At 46.1% G+C, this 23440-nt stretch overlaps 1 protein-coding gene across 3 annotated transcripts; it reads right to left on the reverse strand.

The window, feature by feature from the left end:
• Window positions 1–9012: 9012 nt before the first annotated feature.
• ZNF436 (zinc finger protein 436) lies at window positions 9013–20967 on the reverse strand. Of its 3 annotated transcripts, none has more exons than XM_050791681.1 (4): window positions 18762–20967; window positions 17166–18640; window positions 16245–16371; window positions 9013–12786 (listed from the first exon to the last, which is right to left on the reverse strand). In XM_050791681.1, the coding sequence occupies exons 2-4, from the start codon at window positions 17196–17198 to the stop codon at window positions 11537–11539; spliced, it is 1410 nt and encodes a 469-aa protein (XP_050647638.1). In that variant the 5' UTR covers window positions 17199–18640; window positions 18762–20967; the 3' UTR covers window positions 9013–11536. The 3 variants fall into 3 exon arrangements, with proteins under 3 accessions (XP_050647638.1, XP_050647630.1, XP_050647633.1); XM_050791673.1 differs by having other exon boundaries at window positions 17166–17257; window positions 18554–20967; XM_050791676.1 differs by having other exon boundaries at window positions 17166–20967.
• Window positions 20968–23440: the final 2473 nt, after the last annotated feature.

A 23440-nucleotide genomic window follows, 5' to 3' on the forward strand; every position in this document is an offset into this window, starting at 1 on the left:
CATGGTGGCACATACCTCTAGCTCCAGCTGCCTAGGAGGCTGAGGTGGGAGGACCACCTAGCCTGGGGAGGTCAAGGCTTCAGTGAGCCACGTTTGCACCACTGCAATTGGCCCTGTCTCAAAAAAAAAAAAATTGGTCAATCTGATTAATAAGTTAGAAAACACTAGTTAGGGACCAAAGCCAACTGTGATATAAGATAATGAGAATATTTACCTTGTGTGGTTTGCAAATTGGCATTATAGCACAATTTAAACTTGTTCTGAGAAATGAACAATGCAGGAATAAAATTGTAGCCTCACAAGGTCTCAACTTTGGAAAGCAACACCCCTTTGGGTAGATTTGTTAGAAAAGAACATGTCTTGGTCAGGCACAGCAGCTCACTCCTGTAATCCCAACACTTTGGGAGGCCTAGGCAGATGGATCTCATGAGGCCAGGAGTTAGAGACCAGCTGGGCAACATGGTGAGACCCCGTGTCTACTAAAAATGCAAAAATTAACTGGGTGTGGTGGTGCCTGCCTGTAATCCCACCTACTCGGGAGGCTGAGGCAGGAGAATCGCTTGAACCTGGGAGGTGGAGGTTGCAGTGAGCTGAAATTGCACCACTGCCCTCCAGCCTGGGCGACAGAGTGAAACTCTGTCTCAAAAATAAATAAATAAATAAACAAATAAAAATAAGTCCTCTTAGGATTGTTAAATCCAGTTTAAGAGTGCTGAACACTCAGTCACAACATTCTCTCATTCCACAACACTAGCAACTCCTCACCAGGACTTTGGTGCACCCACCCACTGAGAGTAAACTCTGCAGCCTTTTTCTTTTAAGACAGGGTCTCACCCTAGTCTGTTGCCCAGATTGGAGTGCAGTGGCACTATCATGGCTCACTGCAGCCTTTACCTCCTGGGCTCAAGTGATCCTCATGCCTTGGCCTCCGAAAGTGCTGGGATTACAGGCCTGAGCCTTTAAAAAGGCTGCAGGTGGCTGGGCCTGGTGACTCATGCCTGTAATCCCAGCACTTTGGGAGGCTGAGGTGGGAGGATCACTTGAGTCCAGGAGTTCAAGGCTACAATGAGCCTTGATCGTACCACTGCAGCCTGGGTGACAGAGTGAGTGCCTGTTTCAAAAGAAGGGTCGGGGAAAGGGGAAGGGAGAAAGAGGCAACAGCAACAGCTGCAGCCTAATTCCATCAATTGAATTCTAGGAGACTGTTGTACGTAACTCCATTGAGTTCTCATTATTATCAGGCTTCCCTATAGACAGAAGAGCCACATGCTGCAAATCTTTAGTGGAGGTGTTACTGTGAGGTTTTAACTAAAATCCAGTAGAAATCTAAGATAAGTATTATTACCCATATTCAGATATACAAGTTGAACCTGTATTCAGATATATAAGTTGAATATACAGTTCCACAAATCAGATTCTGCAGGGATTGTGAGTCCTGTTCCCAACATCAGTGTAGTATCATGGAGTAATTATAGCATTCAGTATAACTTGCATATATTTTGAAAATTCAACAAAACAATAAGAATTGGTTATCAGTAGATTGTGGATATAACTAAATTCTCACTACCCTAAAGTTAAAATATCCATTAGAGGCTGGGCACGGTGGCTTACAACTGTAATCCCAGCACTTTGGGAGGCTGAGGCGGGCGGATCACGAGGTCAGGAGATCGAGACCATCCTGGCTAGCATGGTGAAACCCCGTCTCTACTAAAATTACAAAAAAGTAGCTGGGCATGGTGGTGGGTGCCTGTAGTCCCAGCTACTCAGGAGGCTGAGGCAGGAGAATGGCGAGAACCTGGGAGGTGGAGCTTGCAGTGAGCCGAGATCTCACCACTGCACTCCAGCCTGGGTGACTGAGAGAGACTCCATCTCAAAAAAAAAAAAAAAAAAAAAAAAAATCCATTAGAGGTGCTCTCTAATTATCATTAATAGTGATAACAACACCTTGTACTTAACAGTTTTCATGAGTTTCAAGTACTGTACCTCATGAGATATCTCTGCTGCATTTGAACATCTTGAAATGTGCCATGACCTTGGCTTGTGACTCTCCTCCCCTGGTTCTTCTCTAGACCCTGTAATATGTCTTTGTAGGTCCTCTCCTCTGCCTGTCATTATCTGTTGGTGTTCCCAGGACTTCATCCCTGACAACTGTTCTCACATTTTGCCACGGCTATCTCATTCACTTGCATGGTTTCACTAGTATTATCATCTCCATGCAGACACTAGCTATTCCCATTTCTTTTTTTTTCCTTCTATGTATTTATTTTTAATACAGGGTCCTGTCACCCAGGCTGGAGTGCAATAGCACAATCTCTGCCCACTGCAACCTCTGCCTCCCAGGCTCAAGCAATCCTCTCACCTCACCCTCCAAGTAGTTGGGACTACAGGCGTGTACCACCATGCCTGGCTAATTTTTCAAAACAATTTTTTTTTTTTTGGTAGAGATGGGGTTTTACCATGTTGTCCGGGGTGGTTTCAAACTCCTGGGCTCAAGCAACCCACCCTCCTTGGCCTTCCAAAGTGCTGAGATTACAGGTGTGAGCCACCGTGCCTGGCCTATTCCCTATTTCTTTCTTTCTTTTCTTTTTTTTTTTTTTTTTTAGCGAAGTTTCACTCTTGCCGCCCAGACTGGAGTGCAGTGTGCAATGACCTGATCTCGGCTCACTGCAAACTTCGCCTCCCAGGTTCAAGCGATTCTCCTGCCTCAGCCTCCTGAGTAAGCTGGGATTACAGGCATGCGCCACCATGCCCAGCTAATTTTGTATTTTTAGTAGAGATGAGGTTTCTTCATGTTGGTCAGGCTGGTCTAGAACTCCCGACCTCAAGTGATCCGCCCGCCTTGGCCTCCCAAAGTGATGGGATTACAGGTGTGAGACACTGCTCCCGGCCTCCCATTTCTTTACAGTACCACGTTTGGTCCTGAGCTCTGAATTCATATTTCCAGCTGCCTGCTGGGCATATGAATATATGTTTGGATGTAACAGTTTCCTCAAACTAAATGACTAAAGATGATTTTTATCTCCTACCATGTGATCCCTTCCTCACTGAACCCCACTCATAGCGACCTCGTGGTGGTGGTTTCTCCAGCATACCAACTGCTGCTTCAGCATCTTCACATTTGCTCTTCAATAAACTGAGTAGTTAGAACATTTACCCCAGATACCCTGATGTCTTAGAGATGTGCTCAAATGTCACCTCTTTAGAGAGGTTTTCCATGACCACTTCCTCTAAAAGCAGTCTCTTTTGTCTTCATTACACTTGTTACCAGCTAACGTTATATATGTCTTGGTTTATTGTCCCTCTCCCCAAAAAACAGAAATTCAGCAAGGGCAGAATCTTTGTCTCATTCAGTTTTATACCAGGCACATAAGGTGGTGCTCAATGATTTTTTTTTTTTTTCCGAGACAGAGTCTCACTCTGTCGCCCAGGCTGGAGGGCAGTGGTGCGATCTCGGCTTACTGCAACCTCCGCCTCCCTGGTTCAAGTGATTCTCCCGCCTCAGCCTCCTGAATAGCTGGGACTACAGACATGTGCCACCACGCCCAGCTATTTTTTTTTTTTTTTAATTTTTTTTAGAGACGGAGTCTCGCTCTGTCACCCAGGCTGGACTGCGGTGGCGTGATCTCGGCTGACTGCAAGCTCCGCCTCCCGGGTTCACACCATTCTCCTGCCTCAGCCTCCCAAGTAACTGGGACTACAGGTGCCCGCCACCATGCCCAGCTAATTTTTGTATTTTTAGTAGAGGTGGGGTTTCATCATGTTAGCCAGGATGGTCTCGATCTCCCAACCCATGATCCGTGATCCCATGACCCGTGATCCGCCCACCTCAGTTTCCCAAAGTGCTGGGATTACAGGCGTGAGCCACCGCGTCCGGCCACACCCAGCAAATTTTTTTTAAGTTTTACTAGAGACGGGGTTTCACCATGTTGGTCAAGCTGGTCTCAAACTCCTGACCTCATGATTCGCTGGCCTCGGCCTCCCAAAGTGCTGGGATTATGGGCATGAGCCACTGCGCTTGGCTTTTTTTTTTTTTTTTTTTTTTGATGGAGTCTCGCCCTGTCACCCAGACTGAAATACAGTGGCCCAATCTTGGCTCACTGCAACCTCCGCCCCCCAGGTTCAAGCGATTCTCCTGCCTCAGCCTCCCGAGTAGCTGGGATTATAGGTGCCCGCCATTGCGCCCAGCTAATTTTTGTATTTTTAGTAGAGATGGGGTTTCACCATGTTGGCCAGGCTGGTCTCGAACTCCTGACTTCAGGTGATCCACCTGCCTCGGCCTCCCAAAGTGATGGGATTATAGGCGTCAGCCAGAATGCCTGGTGGTGCTCAATGAATTTTTATTAAATGACTTCATTTACTTGTAATCTTTATCCCCAATCCCAGACTCCTCCTCTTTATGTTCTGGTTCCTTTAATAGCATACTCTGCCAAGTGCATTGGTTCATTCCTGTAATCCCAGCACTTTGGGAAGCTGACGCGGGAGGATCCCTAGAGCCCAGGAGTTCAAGACCAGCCTGGGCAACATAGGGAGACCCCCCCGCTATAAATAATAAAAAACAAAATTAGCTGGGCATGATGGTGGCATGCCTGTGGTCCTAGCTACTGGGAAGGCTGAGGTGAGAGGATCCCTTTAGCCCAGAAGTTAAGGCTGCAGTGAGCTGTGTTTGTGACACTGTACTCCAGCCTAGGTGACAGAGTGAGAGCCTTTACCTGGAGGGTCTTAGATGGCTCACATTACTTCTGGAAGCCGCCTTCTTCTTTCCAGAAGGCCTCACCAGATGCACTAATGACAGAAATTCTACAGTTCTTTTAATGAGTACCGGCCGGGCGCGGTGGCTCACAGCCTATAATCCCAGCATTTTGGGAGGCCAAGGTGGGCTGATCACTTGAGGCCAGGAGTTCGAGACCAGCCTGGCCAACATGGCGAAACCCTGTCACTACTAAAAATACTGAAACAGCTGTGCGTGACAGCAGGTGCCCTGTAATCCCAGTTATTCAGCAGGCTGAGGCATGAGAATCAGCTTGAACCTGGGAGGCAGGGGTTGCAGTGAGCCGAAATCATACCACTGCACTCCACCCTGGGTGACAAAGTGAGATTCTAGAAAAAAAAAAAAGAGTAGCTTGGTGTGGTGACAATCAGAAATATGAAGGGAATAACATATATATGTATTCTCCTTATTTTATTGTTGCCTGCTTATTCTACCCCAAACATTTGCTGGGGGTTGAAGACACAACGATGCACAAGACAGTGACTTCTTCAAAGATATCAAAGTTTAATGGAGGAGACAAAAAAGTAAGCAGGCAATTACAAAACAAGGATAAAGTGCTTTGATTGGGATAAACCCAGGGAAAACAGAAAAGGAACACCTGATCCAGTCTTATGGGATTGGGAAAAGTTTCCTAGAGCAAGTTAGGTATGAGACCTGAAGGTTGAGTAGGACTTGGCCAGAAGAGATGCAGCTTAGAGTGTTGCAAGTTCAGGAAAAGAGGAGGGAACCAGAGCTGAGGAGAGCGACAGAGGCCAGATCATGAATGACCCCCTCAGATATCACACCAAAGGAGGTTCACTGTTTGCTGCTGGCAATGGGAAGCATGACAGGGCTTTACACAGAAGAGTGGCATAAAGGGATTTTCCTTTCAGAAAGATTGTTCTAGCAGAAAGGGAGAACAGACTGATGGGAATCAAAATAGAAAAGAGGAGACTCATTAGGAGGTCGTTTCAGTAAGCGAGATATGGCCCAGTGATGGTCTGAATAATTGCTGCTAATAGTTTGAGTCCCGTGATCTCATTTAATCTTTGCAACTCTATGAGGTAGACATAATTACTCCCATTTGCGGATGGGGAATCCAAGGAACAGAAAAGCTAAATAATTGCCGGAAGTCACGTGGTAAGTGGTGGCAGTAGAGAGCGAGGCAGAAGGATCTGAGAACTATTTAGGAGGTGGTATGGGCGTGACTGGATAAACAGTTATACAATATTTGTTACTGATTTGGGGAGGGTGGCTAAAGGAACGGGAGTAAGTATGATATGCAAGTTTCTAGCTTGGATAAGTGGGCAATGACTGAGTTAGAAACAGGAGAAGCAGGCAGGGAGTAGGGGAAAACGTGGCAAGTTGAGTTCAGGGTTTGATTTCAAGATGTCTGGGTAATTTCCTATTATAATTTTTTAACTTAGTTTTGTTATTTTGTTCATGCTTTGATGGGTAATTTCCAAGCGGAGCTGTCCAGAAAGCAGCTGCAGGGGCTGGTGTGAAACTCTGCCAGATTTTGGTGTCATCACTCTCAATCTTACCCAAAAGGAAAAACAAAATAAAAGCATTTTAGAGAAGCTGAAAATGATATAAACTTTGGGAATGAAGCATTTAGAAAAACAGACTATGCAATGGGATTTCCCACGGACCCATTTTAGATCATTACAGGGTAATTTTCTCTCATTAATTCAGCTGTTTTTCACTAACGATCGAAGTCTCCTATTGATAAGCAGAGCCCACATCTGCTACTCTACCGCAGAGGTGGGTATCTAACAACTGCTTCCAAAGAGTCAGTTTCTCCCAGGGCTTGGGAACTCCTCTGGGAGCTACACTAACTTCTACAACACCAGGGAGCCACTTAACAAATTATCATTTCAGTGCACTCAGTGATGTCCTAATGGCCCGGAAACACAGTCCTAACCTACCTCTAGGGTCTTAGAGAACAGTTCACACAGAAGGAAATTTGCTCAATAATAACAACAATGGCAAGATATTAACATATCAAATACTCTTAGAGGGAGGCTCTTGAGCTATACTTCTCCAGGTGAACTAGCATTTTCCCTTAACTTTCCTTCCCAGCAATGAAAAATGCTGAACATGTAGTAAGAAGAGGTTTTTTTGTTGTTTAAGTTTTGTTTTGTTTTGGTTTGGTTTTTTTGGACACGGAGTCTTGCTCTGTCGCCCAGGCTGGAGTGCAGTGGCACAATCTCGGCTCATTGCAAGCTCCGCCTCCCTGGTTCACGCCATTCTCCTGCCTCAGCCTCCTGAGTAGCTAGGACTACCCGCCACCACGCCCGGCTAATTTTTTTGTATTTTTAGTAGAGACAGGGTTTCACCGTGTTAGCCAGGATGGTCTTGATCTCCTGACCTCGTGATCCGCCCGCCTCGGCCTCCCAAAGTGCTGGGATTATAGGCATGAGCCACCGCACCCGGCCGAGTTTTTTGTTTTTGTTTTTGCTTTTAAGACATGAGGTCTTGCTCTGCAGCCTCGAACTCAGCCTCAGCCTCAGCCTCAGCCTGTGTAGTTGGGAGCACTTGCTACCACACCCGGCTAAGAGTTTATATGTATATATATTTTTGGCTGCTCTATAGACAGAGCAGGGCTCACCCATAAGCAGAGTGGCCCAGAGTAGCCTAAATAATATTCTGAGGCCAGGCATGGTGGCTCACACCTGTAAGCCATCACTTTAGGAGGTGACTCGGAGCACTTGAGCCGCAGAGTTTGAGACCAGCCTGGGCAAAACATGGAGACCCCATCTCTAAAAAAATAACAAAAAGAATTAGCTGGGTGTAGTGGCACACACCTGTGGTCCCAGCTACTCAGGAGGCTGAGGTGGGGAGGATCACTTGGGCCTGGGGAGGTCGAGGCTGCAATGAGCTGTGATCACGCCACTGCATTCCAGCCTGGGTGACAAAGCAAAACTCTGTCTTTAAAAAAAAAAAAAAAAAGGGGTTTTGATGAAGTTTCTCTTCTTTGCAAGTCTTGGCTACAGAATTAAAAACATTTCTTTCGTATTTATATTTTCCCCAATATAAAGCACTTCCATCCCTACCTTTGCCTAGGCTGGCTGTCCATTTTAAAAAATATTTCATTGAGAGAAAATTACTTGTAAGTAATTTGAAAATTGTGGCCACACCCTGGTAATACCTAATCACAGCCTTAGGCAGACTGTACAACTATGTCATGAATAGAGAGCCTTTGTTTCTAAGAGGTATCTGTTCTAGGAACTCAATCCTAGTGTGGTAGAAACTGTTTTAGTTTAGTTTTTTTTTTCTTTTTTTTTCTTTTTTGATATAGAGTCTCGCTCTGTCACCCAGCTGGAGTACAGTGGTGTGATCTCGGCTCACTGCAACCTCTGCCTCCCAGGTTCAAGCAACTCTCCTGCCTCAGCCTCCTGAGTAGTGGGGATTACAGGTACAAGCCACCACGCCCGGCTAATTTTTGTGTTTTTACTGGAGATGGGGTTTCACCATATTGGCCAGGCTGGTCTCGAAATCCAGACCTTAGGTGATTCACCCACCTCAGCCTCCCCAAGTGCTGGGATTACAGGCGTGAGCCACCGCACCCAGAAGACTTAGTATTCTTTTTTTTTTTGAGACGGAGTCTGGCTCTGTAGCCCAGGCTGGAGTTCAGTGGCCGGATCTCAGCTCACTGCAAGCTCCGCCTCCCGGGTTCACGCCATTCTCCGGCCTCAGCCTCCCGAGTAGCTGGGACTACAGGCGCCCGCCACCTCGCCCGGCTAGTTTTTTGTATTTCTTAGTAGAGACAGGGTTTCACCGTGTTAGCCAGGATGGTCTCGATCTCCTGACCTCGTGATCCACCCGTCTTGGCCTCCCAAAGTGCTGGGATTACAGGCTTGAGCCACCGCGCCCGGCCAAGACTTAGTATTCTTAATGAATACTCCAAAATATCTCCTTAAAGCAACAAGGCCTTCTCTCATTTTTCTTTTTGGATTTTTTTTCCTTCCCCAAAGCTAATGAGTCACCCATACCAAATATTTCCATGTGGCTTTTATCACCAGCATAGTATTTCTTCATAGAAAACTACTCGGGTTTTTTCATCTTCCCAAGATATGGCAATAACCATAGGGCTCAAGATACTACACTCCTAAATGCCTACAAGAACATCTGTGTAAAATATCTGTACATCTGGACAAAATGCATCAGTGTAAAGACAGTCATGCCCGATTTTAATGAATCTGATGAAAAGCCATTATATGAATCAGTGCTGGATTACTAAAATAATTCTCAGGTTTGCTGACTTTAAAAATTATACTTTTAATTATAGAATATAGTTAGAATAATACAAACACTAGTATAACTGTGACCAATACCATGAGGAAAACTGTTCTACATACTGATGTGTTCATTCACTCTCCACAACCATAGAAAACAGGCACAAAGTGTTCACGGGATGTGCAGAGGCAGCCAGGGACTTGGCAGCAGAAGGCATGCAAAAAGCATTAATGAAGGGAGTCTGATGCATAAGTTCTACACAAAGTTCAACACAGCAAACGGGCAACAATTGGCAGAAAGAGAGGAGACAGCTGGGGTGGCCCTCGTCCTTTCAGTTTCCCAGCTAGATTGTTCATGTACAGAGATAGCTGCGTGCTTAGAAGCCTTGTTTTGAGCCCTTCACCTCTAAGAAGCCAAAAGCAGCAGCAGGAACTGGTTGGGGTGGGGCAAGAACAGTAGGGAAGGAAAAGGGGGTGAAATACAGTTAGGTCATGGAAATGCTGTCATCTATGGCCACTCCCAAGCTGATACCCATAGTGGCTCACAGAAGCAACAGGAGAACTTTGACATTTATTACAATCATCAGCAACATATATGGGAAAAGGCATATTTGAGTTTAGTTACCAAGAACATGTGTCACCTGACAATTAAAATATGAATACCCACAGTCTGCTAGATTTTGTAAAGAACAAAAAAACATGCTCCTTGCCTGAGTTTGTCCTTAAAAAGGAGTGGCAACATGAAGGAACTCCACTGGAAGATGGGTTACTTTAAAGGTTGTGTTATTAACAAGTGATATGGTCCCACACAGCTGTGGGTCACAATAACTCATTATAATACCCTACCCAAGAGAGACCACTGGCTCCTTTAACACCGAGTCCCAAAAAACTATGGCAAAAACATTTTTTAAATGTTACAACATTCACAATAAAGAACAGTAGCAATAAAGCACAGTAGAAATAAACTGGGGGTACTCTCAAAAGAAAAGATATTCCTCACTCCAGTCCCATTTTCTGGGCACCAATTCCCTTTCACCCCAACATGCTTGGATAAGCATCAACATTTGAGATATTTCTTAATTCCTACCTGGACTGAGATTAGGAAAACGGACACTACTGGGTTTAAATTGGGTGAACTGTTATTTTAACCACTTATATCTGTAGGGTGGGAGGATGGAAATACATTCCTACCGAGGTTTGTTAATTCCTTCTAAGCCAAAGAGTTCTTCATTGCCATAGAAGATAATTCATTCTGAGAATAGGACAATTGACCTATTTGTCTGGTCATTATCTTCCACAATTGACAAACACATACAAACAAGTGCTTAGCTCTGAACAAAGACAGACCTTACAGGAGAGTGCACACTAAAGCACTAGTGTTTAAATTTTTTTCATAATGAAAAAAGGACATTTCTCACATTGGAGTTATGTTTATACTTCTGTCACATGACTCACATCACCCAAGAACATGCTAAGTCTCTGTAAATTCAGTTTCTGCTATTAGAAAAACCACAGGAATACACATTACTGTACATACACATGCCCTGATGCAAGCTAAGATAAACACTGGGATGTGGCCCTTATCAAATCTTAGAGTTAGCAGGATAGGAAGAGTTGATCTTAAACATTAGAGAGGGAAAAACACAGAAACGACCTACATTCCTTGGGAAGGGACTCTTGTGATTCCTTCCCTGAAGGAGTCAATTCCACTTGCTCCTTAAACTTAACTGTCACTGATGGTCCTATCTTTCCTTGAAGATATTTTCCCTGCAATGTTCCCTATAGTGATCCCCAAAGAAAATTCATAAATCTGATTAATGGCAGTAATAACTGTGGGCATCTTCTGCTAAAGTCACCATCATTGATGGGTCCTTGGTCCCCAAACCTGTGTCTTGTTTTTCCTTTCCAACTGTATCTTCAGTTAGCTTTCACAAAGATGCAAGTTTTAAATGAGCTAATTAGAAACAGTGAGGAGAAAAGTTACAATCATTGCCTTCATCGTGCAAAATCTTGCCCTCAGGAAGATGGAAAAGATACAAATGCATGAGCAACTCAAGGAAAAAGCCCTTTGGAGGGGAAGATGTGTGTGCCCAACTACTATGGTGTGTGAATAGGTGTGGCAATTCAGGCAGAGTCTCTAGTTGCCTTTTTCCAAAGCAGCCATGACCACCCTATTACAATCCCACATTTCACTTAGCATAGTTCCTTGGGCCAAGGATGGGAGAAAATAACATTGAAAGATTTACTCCATTTCCAAGCCTGGGCATTCACCAGCATTTGTCCGCTGGTCTTCCGTTTTCCAGTTACTTGTGGGGCTGATTTTAATGAAGTAACCCATTGAGTGAATAAAAATCACCATTTTGGAGGAGATAACATTCCCAAAGCTGAGGGTCAGAATTTCAAATGGCTTGTCATCTCTGATGGTTTAAATTGTGGCCCACAACTACTACAAGAGTATGATAAAAGCCGCTCAGTCTTGAGGGTGTTCATTGATATCAAATAAAATTGTATCTTCAAATGAATCATTTCTCAGCCATCATAATTACAGGACTTAGTCTGTATGAACTCTCTTATGTTTAATAAGAGCTGAGCTCCTGCTGAAACTCTTCTCACATTCAGTACATTCATAAGGCTTCTCTCCCGTGTGAACTCTTTGATGTGTGATGAGGTTGGAGCTCTGGGTGAAACCTTTTCCACACTGCACACACTCATAGGGCTTCTCCCCTGTGTGGGTTCTCTGATGCTTAATTAGATCTGACCTTTCACCAAAGCTTCGCCAACACTCATTACACTCATAAGGCTTCTCTCCAGTGTGAATTTTCTGGTGTGTGATGAGATGAGAGCTCCGGCTGAAGCTTTTCCCACAAGCATTGCATTCATATGGCTTCTCTCCAGTGTGAGTTCTCTGGTGCTGAACCAAGTGTGAGATGCGGCTGAAATTCTCCCCACATTCATTACAGTGGTACGGCTTCTCTCCTGTGTGGGCTCTGCGATGGCGCACAAGGTCGGAGTTCTGACTGAAATTCTTCCCACACTCATCACACTTGTAGGGCCTCTCCCCCGTGTGGACTCGATAGTGTTTGATGAGATCGGATCTCTCACTGAAGCCTCGGCCACATTCGTTACACTCATAAGGTTTCTCACCCGTGTGGGTCCTTTGGTGCTGAGCTAGGTGAGAGCTCCTGCTGAAGCTTTTCCCACACTCCTCACACTCATAGGGTTTCTCCCCACTGTGGGTCCTTTGGTGTTGGATTAGGTGAGAGAGACGGCAGAAACTTTTTCCACACTCATTGCATTTGTGAGGCTTCTCTCCAGTGTGGATTGTCTGATGCTGAATCAGGTGAGAACTTCTTCCAAAACTTTTCCCACACTCGTTACAGTCATAAGGCCTCTCCCCAGTATGTGTTCTTTGATGCTGAATAAGGTGTGAGCTGCGACTGAAGCCCTTTCCACATTCATAACATTTATAGGGTCTGTCTCCAGTGTGGGTCTTCTGATGTCGATTAAGGTCTGAGATCTGACTGAAGGCCTTTCCACAATGAGAACATATATGATAGCGGATACCTGTGTGGACTTCTTTGTGGACAAGCAGGTCGGTGACTTGTTGGAGAGGATAGCTTACCCACTCTTCTGCTGTTAAATCTCCCCATTGTCTTTCTGACCTATCTCCGCTTTCAAAGCCCTCTTCACTTTCAGGATTTTCCTCAGCGTTCTCAGCAGGTCTTTCAGATGTCCCAAATTGTACATCTTCACTAATCTCTTGCTTGGGATTTACCTCGTTCTCACTCCTGATCTCAAAATCTGTAATAAAAAGTAAACAATAAGGCTAGTAAGAACAAAAATTACCTATTATGTGCCAGGCACTATATTAAATTTTTTTTTTTTTGAGACAGAGTCGCACTCTGTTGCCCTGGTTGGAGTGCAGTGGCGTGATCTTGGCTCACTGCAACCTCTGCCTCTCAGGTTCAAGCAATTCTCCTGTCTCAGCCTCTTTAGTAGCTGGGACTACAGGTGCATGCCACCACGCCCAGCTAATTTTTTTATTTTTAGTAGACACAGGGTTACACCGTATTGGTCAGGCTGGTCTTGAACTCCTGAGCCACTGTGCCCAGCCTAAATTATTTATATGAATTACTATATTCTTTATCATAGCTATTCTGAGGGTCAGGAATTGTGATTATTTCTACTTCATTAATGAGAAATCCAAGACCCAGACAAATGAATTGACTTGTTCAACGCCATAGTAAATGGTAAAGCCAGTATTCAAACTCAGGTCTGTCAAAATTCATGTTCTGTATCGCTGTAATTAATGATTCCTTAAGAGAACTACACAGGCCAGGTGCCGTGGCTCACGCGTGTAATCCTAACACTTTAGGAGGCCAAGTCAGGAGGATCACTTCAGGCCAGGAGTTCAAGACCAGGCTGGGCAATATAGGGAGACCCTATCTCTACAAAAAATTTAAAAAATTAGGTGGGTGTGGTGGCATGCAACTGTAGTTCCAGCTACTTAGGAGGCTGAGGTAAGAGGATCACCTGAGCCCAGGAGTTCAAGGCTGCAATAAGCTGTGATTGTGCCACTGCACACCAGTCTGGGTGACAGAACGATACCCTGTCTCTTAAAAAAAGAAAGAAAAGAAAACTATATATATTCCTCGTGTTTTGAAAGAAAACTGGAAGCAGAAAGTATGAGACTCTAAATTAGAATATCTAAAAGGCAAGAATCCAGATATTTTGTGAGTGTGTATTTTTTAACTTGCCAAGCCTTCATCATTAGTAGCATCATGAAATATTTACTAAGAACTCACTACGGTTGTTTTGTTTGTTTTGTTTTGTTTTTTGAGACAGAGTTTCACTCTTGTTGCCCAGGCTGGAGTGCAATAGCGCGATCTTCACTCACTGCAACCTCCGCCTCCTGGGTTCAAGCGATTCTCCTGCTTCAGCTTCCCGAGTAGATGGGATTAGAGGTGCCCACAACCACACCCAGCTATTTTTTTGTATTTTTAGTAGAGACGGGGTTTCACCATATTGGCCAGGCTGGTCTTGAACTCCTGACCTCAGGTGATCCGCCCGTCTCGGCCTCCCAAACTGCTGGGATTACAGGCATGAGCCACCGTGCCCAGCCAGAACCAACTATGTTAACATGGAGAAAAATGAATCTTTACCTATGTCATAGTTGACAGAAAAGTGACTGACAAATGTCACTTCCTACTTTTCAGTGACCTTTTAATGAACATAGAAGTGGGAAGGTTGAAGAAGGCAAAAAAGATGTCTGGCTGAGAACGTTCTTGGCATTGTCTATTTCACATGCAGTCTTCAAATGAAAATCAAAATACACAACCACTGTCTACAAGAAGTTTTATACTAGACACTGCATTCTCCAAATTGGGTTTCTTAGTACACTCTTCAGAAAGAAAGTATGCATTTCAGGAGAAAAGGGTTCATGAATAAACTAGGTTGGTAAATGGTACATACAATATCGTTTCCTTCAAAATTCACAATGCCTAATAACACACTAAAGGTTCTAAGGAATCCTAAGGTAAAAAGGCCTTATAAGGCCAGATGCAGTAGCTTAGGCCTCTAATCCCAGCACTTTGGGAGGCTGATGCAGGAGGATCACTTGAGCCTAGGAGTTTGAGACCAGCCTGTGCAACACAGGGAGGTCTCTCTTCTATTAAAAATAAAAAGAGGCTGGGTGTGGTGGCTCATGCCTGTAATCCTAGCACTTTTGGAGGCCAAGGTGGGTGGATCACTTGAGGTCAGGAGTTCAAGACCAGCCTGACCAACATAGTGAAACCCTGTCTCTATTAAAAATACAAAAATTAGCTGAGCATGGTGGCATGTGCCTGTAATCCCAGCTACTTGGGAGGCTGAGGCAGGAGAATCGCTTGAACTCTGCACTCCAGTCAGGGCAACAGAGTGAGACTCTGTCTCAGAAAAAAATCTTTTTTAATTAAAAAATTAAAAAAAAATAAAAAGAATTAGCTGGGCAAGGTGGTACACATCTGTGATCCCAGCTACTCAGGAAGTTGAGATGGGAGGATGACCTGGGCCTGGGAGGTCAAGGCTGCAATGAGTTGTGATCATGCCACTGCACTCCAGCATGGGCAACAGAGCAAGATCCTATCTCAAAAAAAAAAAAAAAAAGAAAAGAAAAAGGTCGTCTTGTAATCATTTTTAAACCCATTCCCATTCCCAAACTTATTTGGGCAAAAAACCAGGTTTTTGGTGCTTCCATGCTTCTAACAAGTGCTTTTGGGGCTAAACTATAGAAATGTAAATTCACATTTTTAAATGATTGTCATTGTTTGCTTTTGTTGGATTAAGTGGAATATTTGGGTTACAGACTGCAATAGATCTGGGTAGATAACTATTTATAGTTACTTTTATAAGGAAAGGATTCAAGAAACTAGGGATATCAGAGAAAGCTCAAGTTAAAAAGGAAAGCCCTCAGAGTTGCCTTTTGTTCTGAGAAAGGCTATGGGAATAAAGATTTCAAAAAAAGGATTAGTGCTAATGAGTGGCAGATGACCTAGTGACCCACACACGCTTGCTAATGTCTGTCAAGTCTTGACAGGAGGCAGAGTGAGTCAAAAGACCGTTCAGCTCAAGAATATACTGTTTATTCTAGTTACACCCAGACCAAAGTACAGCAAAGAGAGAAGACAGGCTTGCAGATCATGTAAAAAAAATCAGCTGCCCTCTCGAATAGAATTTGTGATCTATTGCAGCATTCTTCTGGAACAGCATTTGACACACTAGAAATCTATCATCATCAACACTGAAACATTTCTAGATGGCAACCTACTCAGCTAAGGAACTTGAGTCAAAGCTAGTGCTCTGAAGCCAAAACAAACACAAAAAGGTGGCTTTCACACTCCCATGAACCTGGGTTAGAATCCCCTCATTTTTTAGCACCCTAGAGTAAAAGCACTACTTATAGGGGCATTTATATTCTGGCAAGCACTATTATGCCAGACCTGTTTGGTCAGTGATCTGTACAAACAGGCTGGAGATTGGAAAATGACTCAGGGCACAAGAAATCTGAACGTTTCTAAAATGTGCAGAAGCAGTTTTTTTTCTTTTTAGACAATATGACCTGGATGTTCCCACATTCAAAGATCCGCCTGAGGACTCAAGTCAAGCCAATATGCAATTAAGTGCTTTAAAACATCAAACCACTAGGCTGCGTTGAAATAACCAAGTCATTTTGACATGATCTCAAAAACGTGGAGGCAAAGAAAGGTAGACTCCTTACTTACCTAGTGAGACAACATTTCCGTAATTCTCCTGCATAACATCCCTGTAAAGGTCCCTTTGTGCAGGGTCCAGAGGTCTCCATTCTTCCCGGGTGAGATACATGGCCATATCTTCAAACGTCACAGGTGCCTGAAATCACACAACGCTTCCCTACTATTCTGTATTTAGGACTTCTTGAAATTACAAACATAGTTAGAAATATTCAGGTGGAAAAAGATATTAAATGTGATCTATAGAGTCCAAAGAAGAAATATTCAAGCAAAAAAGAGACGTGGTAAAGGCAGCAATTTATGAGCTGATTGTTCTGGTCCCATGGCCAGCTATCCCTGCCCCACTCAGGAACTTTATCCTCTGGCTGTGCTTTTCTCAGGACCTATCTGACACTTGCATTGCTCCATACCTTTACTCATAATGTCCCTCTTTCCCTGGAATATCCTTCTCACACTAGTGAAATTCTACTGCTTTTTAAGGTCCCGCTCCAGTACCAACTGTTCTTCAATGCCCCCTACCCCTCTGCACTACTCCACTCCCCTCGGATGCCCCAGATAGACTTAATCACTCCCACTTCTTGGGAGTGATTCCCACACTACAGCACTTTTTTCCTACAGCAAATAGAGCACTTATTACGTTGTGCCACGCTTAAGTGGATCCGCCTTTCTCCCTATAGATTGTGAACTGTGAGCCAAAAGGTAGCGCCCATCTCGTCCATCTTTTATCTCCCCAGTATTTAAAGGCATACAGCAGGTGTTCGATATATGCTTGTTTGTGACAATACTGGCTTGGTACTAGGCCCCTGGAGGCAGAATATCGAAGCCAGCGAATTACTAATCCCAGGGAATTTCCCACAGGGACTTGCAGAGCAGAGAAACGCCGGACGAGGTGGGTAAGAAGAGATAAGGTCCGAGAAGCCACCCCCGGCTTACCTGGGACCCAGCCATGAGCAGGGTGGCTGCCATCTCCAGCACAAGGGTTCGCCTCCAGGGAGAGAGAGCAGGAAAGCAGCTAGCAGACAGCGCTGAAGGAGGCGAAAAGCAGGGTGTGAGGCACGGAAAACAGGCCCTGCCCACTCCCCAGGGCTGGAGTTCTGGCCCCAAGGCGTGCAGGGAGGGCCCTGGACCAGGGCCGGGTCACTCTCCTCCCTGACCCTCGAGCGCGACCCGCCCTCTGTGTCTCCGCCACAGCGGGGTGGAGGCAATGCCGGAATCTACTAGGACAGCCCCCTGGCTGGGTCCCTCCCGCGCCGGGGGTTAGACCGATGCTGTTTCCAGGAGGAGGCGCTCAGCCCAGCCCAGGGAACGCCTCCGCTGTGCCGTCTCGAGGCCCGGTCCTTTCCGGCAGCTGCCTCAGCCAATCAGCGAGCGAAGTTCGTGAAACACTCTACCAATCAGAGGCGGAACACTAGGCCCGCCTCCCACAGCGTGGCCAAGAGCCTCTAGTGCGCCTGTGCCTGCCCCCATGGCCTGCCGGGAGTTGGAGTTCCACTCCCGCGTACAAAAGCCAGCCAGAGGCCAAAAGCCGAGGAGGGAAAAGAACAAAAGGGTGAAGAAGTAAGCACGTCCTCCCAGTCAGGGCGGAGTATTCTCGCTTTCTTCTCATGGAGACTGCAGCACGATTCAGCCAGGGAGGCTGCCCTGCTTCGCCTCACGTCCCTAGAAGCTTCTCTTGAGTCGGGCCTTATTTTCTGCGAAGTCAGGCCTAATTTAGACGCCGGTCTGTGTTGAGCAAAGCTAGAATTAGCCCCTGCTTGACAGCACAGGCTGGAGAGGGAAGCGGCAGCCGCCCACTCCCCAGGGGAGACTCGGAGGCCGAGCTGGAACTTTGAGCCCCGCCCACGCACTACATCTCCCAGCAGCGCCTGCGGCCGCGCGGCTCCGTGCGGAATACAACTCCCGAGAGGCCCCGCGCCGCCCGGGCCAGTCGGGAGTGCGGTCGGCAGCATACCCTGGCGGTATTTCGGCTTCGGCGCTTTAACCCTGTAGGGGCGTGCGACTGCGTCCTTCTCAAGAGGGCGCCCCTCGAGCGGCGGACTGAGTGGCGTCCATCGGCGGGGAGGCGAAAACCCTGGGGGAACTCAGAAGCGGGTGGCGGTGTAGGGCGTGTAAGGAGGAGATAGCCAGGCCCCTGGGCGGGGGCGGGCCCTGCTTATCGTCCCCGAGGGGTAGTCTGCTACAGGGGCTCCCGGCGGCCTCCCGCACCGAAGGGACCCTGGGCGTCTGAGGCCCTGATCCGGGCGGGCCTTCAGTATGTTAGTAGTCCCTGTTCGGTTGAAGGTAGGAAGCCGAAAACCCGAGTGGGGGACGAACAGACTTACCTCCTGTCGCGCAAAAGATCCACTAGATCGTCGTCTCCAAAGCCTGAGACCGCGAACGGATCCCAGAGCCGCAGCGTTCTCTCAGACCTGGCGTTCAGAAAGATTTTAGCACTGGCAGGTCCCGGAGGTCTCAGACCCGCAGGCAGATCTCGAATCTGTAGACTTGCAGGCGAAACCCAGATGTCGTAGGCTGATCCTAAAGACTCACATTCCCGAGGCCTCAGACTCGCAGGCAGCTCAAAGAAACCACAGGCTCATAGGCAGATCCCTGAGACCACAGAGGTTGGCCAAGAAACCACCAGCAACTAAACTGCATTCAGCTGGAGTTCCTCGGAACGGGAGGACTCGCAGCTTTCCCTTTCCCCAGCCAGTATGAGGAAATTAGACAATGGAAGTCCAGCACTAAGGAAAGCAGGCATTCTGCGTGGGGAAGAGCTCCGAGCTCGCTGTAGCCTTGGAGAGGGAAGTGATGGAAAAAGAATATAGCAGCTTATTAGGGACTCCCACCCTCTTCAAGTTATAAATATCCCCAGAACCTTGGCTACGTGCCCGGAAGCCTGTTGTCTCTAACTGTACGGGAGACTTCTCTGCCTGGGCTGGTAAAGGGGCCTTTCTTTTGTTTTGCAGATAGATCCACCCACTGAGGAACTTGAAAATTTTTTTCAAACATAACTCCAGGCCATGCTTTTATTAGTGAGTGTCCTGTTCCCAATGCCCGGTCATTTATGATTAAATTACTCAAGTGTTTAAAAAGAACTAGAAGGACCCGACCCAGCCATAATGCAGACTTTCCCATTCCTTCTCTTTCCACCCGCAACTGTGGGGCTAGGAATTCTTCAGATGTCACAGAATTATACCATCCTACCTCATCTAAAATCGATCCGAGGCTGGTCCGATTGTAGTGGGTTACCAGACTTAGTAACATTAATATCACTAAAGTTAGTATACAGCCCCCCACTGCTAAATTAGACTGGCTGTAAAAATAAAATTGATCCGAGCACCATATAAAATGGAATCCTGGAGGATTCCTGAGAGGCGGTATCCCCGGTGGAAAGAGCGTGGGCCTCAAGGTCAGACAGACCTGGTTCGGAATCCAGGCTGTGTATCCTTTGGAAAGTCATTGAATCCAGGCCCATTTCCTTTTCTCTAAAATGAGGGCCATCATACCTAAGGATGTTGTGAGACGTGGGTGAGATGATTAAAGCGCTCCAGAGCGTGCGCTCTTGGATGATAGCCGTTACTTTTTATGAACCCTGGCTTTGGTGGTAAGGGAAACTTCCAGAACTGCTTGTGGGTATATTGGATAGCCCAGAAAATCTGGGAAATCAAAGTGGCTCAATAGCTGTGAGAAACTGTGGGTGACCTTATCCTCATTGTGTTTCTTCCAGACATTCAGACGCAACAGAGGTTGGGCCAGTTTGGTGGGCTCCATTGAGCGGTGTGCTGAGCCTAGTAGAGCATAGGTACTTGGGGCTGCCAAAACCCCAGCAAGTTGAGGCTTCACGCTCAGGGAAACTTCTGGTTCAGAGGTTAATAATCACACTTCTCGGAGCGAGGAGGAGGGGAGTCTTTCTGACTAGCTGAAGTAATTGCAGGTTTCTAACTGGGCCTAAGGTGAGCTGAGGGCTTGAGCCCCTCAGCCCAGCGGGGCTCCCTTTTCATCCCTTCTCTGACAGATTGCTTTGTAAACTTCCTTAGGCCTTCCCCCCACCCCTTTGCCCCAGTGCTTTAAGCCCTTCTTTGTCTTCTTGCTGTTTCTTTTATTCCTCAGGCCTGCGGGGCGGGGGCGGGGTGGCGCCCAGGATGGCTCTCTGGGCTCAGCTTGGCTGCCTGCCTCCTTCTGTAAGTGCTTTTTTCTTTCTTCACCTGGGACCCTCTAGAGGTTGGAAAGAGAAGAGAGGCTGGGAGCGGATGGAAAGCATGACTGCATCTGGAGCCCCTGGGGGCAGTGGGGAAGAGGGAGTGGAAGGACAGTGGCTGAGGGGCTTCCTGTTGCAGCCTTCAGCTGGACTCAGGGTTGGGGTCATTGGAGGAGGAGGTGGCTTCCTGCCCCATTGTTCTAGACTGCAGTGCTTCTTGGGAATACTTACTGTATGTGGGTTTTTGGTAACCAAATTGGAAAGCTGTATTCGTTCCCATGATTCAGCAAACAATGAGTACCTACTATGTGCAGAGGCAGCAGGACAGCCTGTCATCACTGGGAAAGAGGCCAGAAGAGCCATTTGGCCAGGGTCTCCAATTTAGGCTTTCGACCTTATCTCTAAGTAAGGTTATACATTATGTCGGCTCCACTGGCTGATGGGATCAAAGACCCTCCTTGTATATCCTTACACCTGTACTCTATTACCAGGCCACGGTGCCTGTGGAGCACTCTAAGTTCTTACATTTTAATAAATTTTATAATTATCTTGTGAGCAGCACAATTGTCATAGTATTTAACATTAATTTGCTAAACATTTTAAAACCTGCCTTCGTGTGTGTCATCCTGTTTTGTCGTCTCTTCATTTTCAGACAGACGGGCACCTCAGAAAATCAAAGTGGCCTGGGCTGCGTAAAGGCTCATCACTGCACAAGGAGTTGGGGACATGGGGGACACACTGACCTGCAAACAGCCATTGCAGTCCAAGTGCTATAATAAGGGGTGTGCTGTCTGTACCCAGGAGGGGGTGGATTCCTAGCTGGCGGGGAGCGGGGCGGGGAGGCTTCACAGAGGAGGTGACATCTGAGCTGGTAAGACTGTAGGAGTTTGGAGGTGGAGAAGGTGGGAGGGAAAGCATTCCAGTCTTCAAGAACAGCATGTGCGAAGGCACGGAGGCGTGAAAGGCCAGAGCATGTTCCAGGCTGGTCAGGATTGGTTTTGGCTAGAGGGAATAGTGTGGGGGTGGAGCAGCAGGGGGAGGAAGCAGAGCACGGAGAATCTCCTAGTCCCCTTGCCTGTCTGCCTGTTTGTCTCTGCCTTTGGCTGTGAGTTGCAATGCTAGTGATGAGGTAAAGATTGGGGGGACGGCCCGGGGACTGGCCTGGGGTGAGGAGAGCAGATTGACTCTGCAGAGGAGGGGGAAGTAGAGATGATTGGGAAGCTCTTTATGACCTCATACATTTCAACTGGTTTTCTCCAAAAAGAATCAATATTTTCCAAGTATATAGACAATTGCATTAATATATAGACAATTGCATTAAATATAGACAATTGCATTAAAAATGCAATACAAACTTATTTAGTATTGTTTAAAGACGCCTACTTAAAGACGTCAAACAGACCCATACTCACTGAACCCGATTCTATACCAGCTACTGAGCTGGGAAATAGGACATCACCCCTCACAACGACTGCAGGGCTGCTGCATGGACTAAATGTGAGAATGGTACAGAGGAGGGCCTTGGCATACCATGGCCATCACTATTATGGGGCAGGGAAAACACATCACACATGTTCTGTGAGGTGAACATATTGCAAAGTGGCTCAAAGCATGACCTGGGCTCTGGGTTCAAATCCAGGTTCTTTCTCTAAAAACAAATTATTTGACTCACACCTGTAATCTTAGCACTTTGGGAGGCCAAGGTGGGCGGATCATGAAGTCGGGAGTTCGAGACAAGCCTGACCAACATGGTGAAACCTGTATCTACTAAAAATACAAAAATTAACTGGGCATGGTGGCGTGGGCCTGTCATCCCAGCTACTCAGGAGACTGAGACAGGAGAATTGCTTGAACCCGGGAGGTGGAGGTTGCAGTGAGGCAAGATTGTGCCACTGTACTCCAGCCTGGATGACAGTGAGATTCCGTATTCCGTCTCAAAAAAAAAATTACTCTCAGAACCTTGGTTTTCTCAGTCTGTAAAGACTAAAATAATACAAATTCATAGAAAGTAGAATAGTGCTTTCCAGGGCTTGAGGGGAGGAGGAAATGAGTTATTTAAGGAGTGTAAAGGTTCAGTTTGCAAGATGAAGAGTTCTAGAGACTGGTTGTACAACAATATGAATGTACTTAACCCTACTGAGCTATATAGTTAAACATTATTAAGATGGACTGGGCACAGTGGCACATGCCTGTAATCCGAGCACTTTGGGAGGCCGAGGAGGGTGGATCACGTGAAGCTGAGAGTTCCAGACCAGCCTGGCCAACATGTTGAAACCCCATCTCTACTAAAAATACAAAAGTTAGCTAGGCCCGGTGGTGTGCACCTGTAATCTCAGCTACTCAGAAGGCTGAGGCACGAGAATCACTTGAACCCAGGAGGCAGAGGTTGTAGTGAGCCGAGATTGCGCTACTGCTCTCCTGTCTGGGCGACAGAGACTATCTCAAAATAAATTTTTAAAAACTGCTAAGATGGTTTATGTTATGTGTAGTTTACTACAATTTTTTAAAAAGAGTATAATAATAGTAACCTAGTTCATGAGGTCAGAGGGCTCATTGAGGCAATCAATGTAAAGTGCTACCCTGCACTCATAGTAACAACCGTAGCTAATATTAGTAACAACTAATCAGTCACTCTGTGTCAGGCCTGATTCTGCTGCTCTGTTTGTATTAACTAAATGAATCCTCACAACAATCCTCTGAGCTAGGAGCTCTTATTACCACTGTTTTACCGATGAAACTAGAAGCATGCAGAAATTGTATAATGTGCCCAAGATATTCAGCTAGTAAATGCTCAGTGATTAATAGATATTACTCACACTGTCATACAAAAATTTTAAAGGAATCATCATCATCATCATCATGGTTGAATGCAATGTGTGCTACGAGAATTTCTCGATGCTGTGGGAGTTCTAAGGAACCGTCTCGCGTTGCTAGGGGATTAGAGACCTCATAAGAAGATGTGCATCTGAGGTGAGCCTTGAAGAATGGATAAGATTTGGATCCGGCTGGGGAAAAGGAAGCAATACAG

This window comes from Macaca thibetana, chromosome 1 (genome assembly GCF_024542745.1).
Source record: "Macaca thibetana thibetana isolate TM-01 chromosome 1, ASM2454274v1, whole genome shotgun sequence".
Classification (NCBI taxonomy): domain Eukaryota; kingdom Metazoa; phylum Chordata; class Mammalia; order Primates; family Cercopithecidae; genus Macaca; species Macaca thibetana.

Excerpts from the sequence above, each read along its gene's own strand:
- ZNF436 (XM_050791681.1), bottom strand. The coding sequence starts at position 17,198 with ATGGCAGCCACCCTGCTCATGGCTGGGTCCCAG. Across the intron at positions 16,372-17,165 it reads TGCTCATGGCTGGGTCCCAG|GCACCTGTGACGTTTGAAGA; the intron begins GTAAGCCGGGGG and ends GTGTGATTTCAG. Across the intron at positions 12,787-16,244 it reads CGGAAATGTTGTCTCACTAG|ATTTTGAGATCAGGAGTGAG; the intron begins GTAAGTAAGGAG and ends TTTTTATTACAG.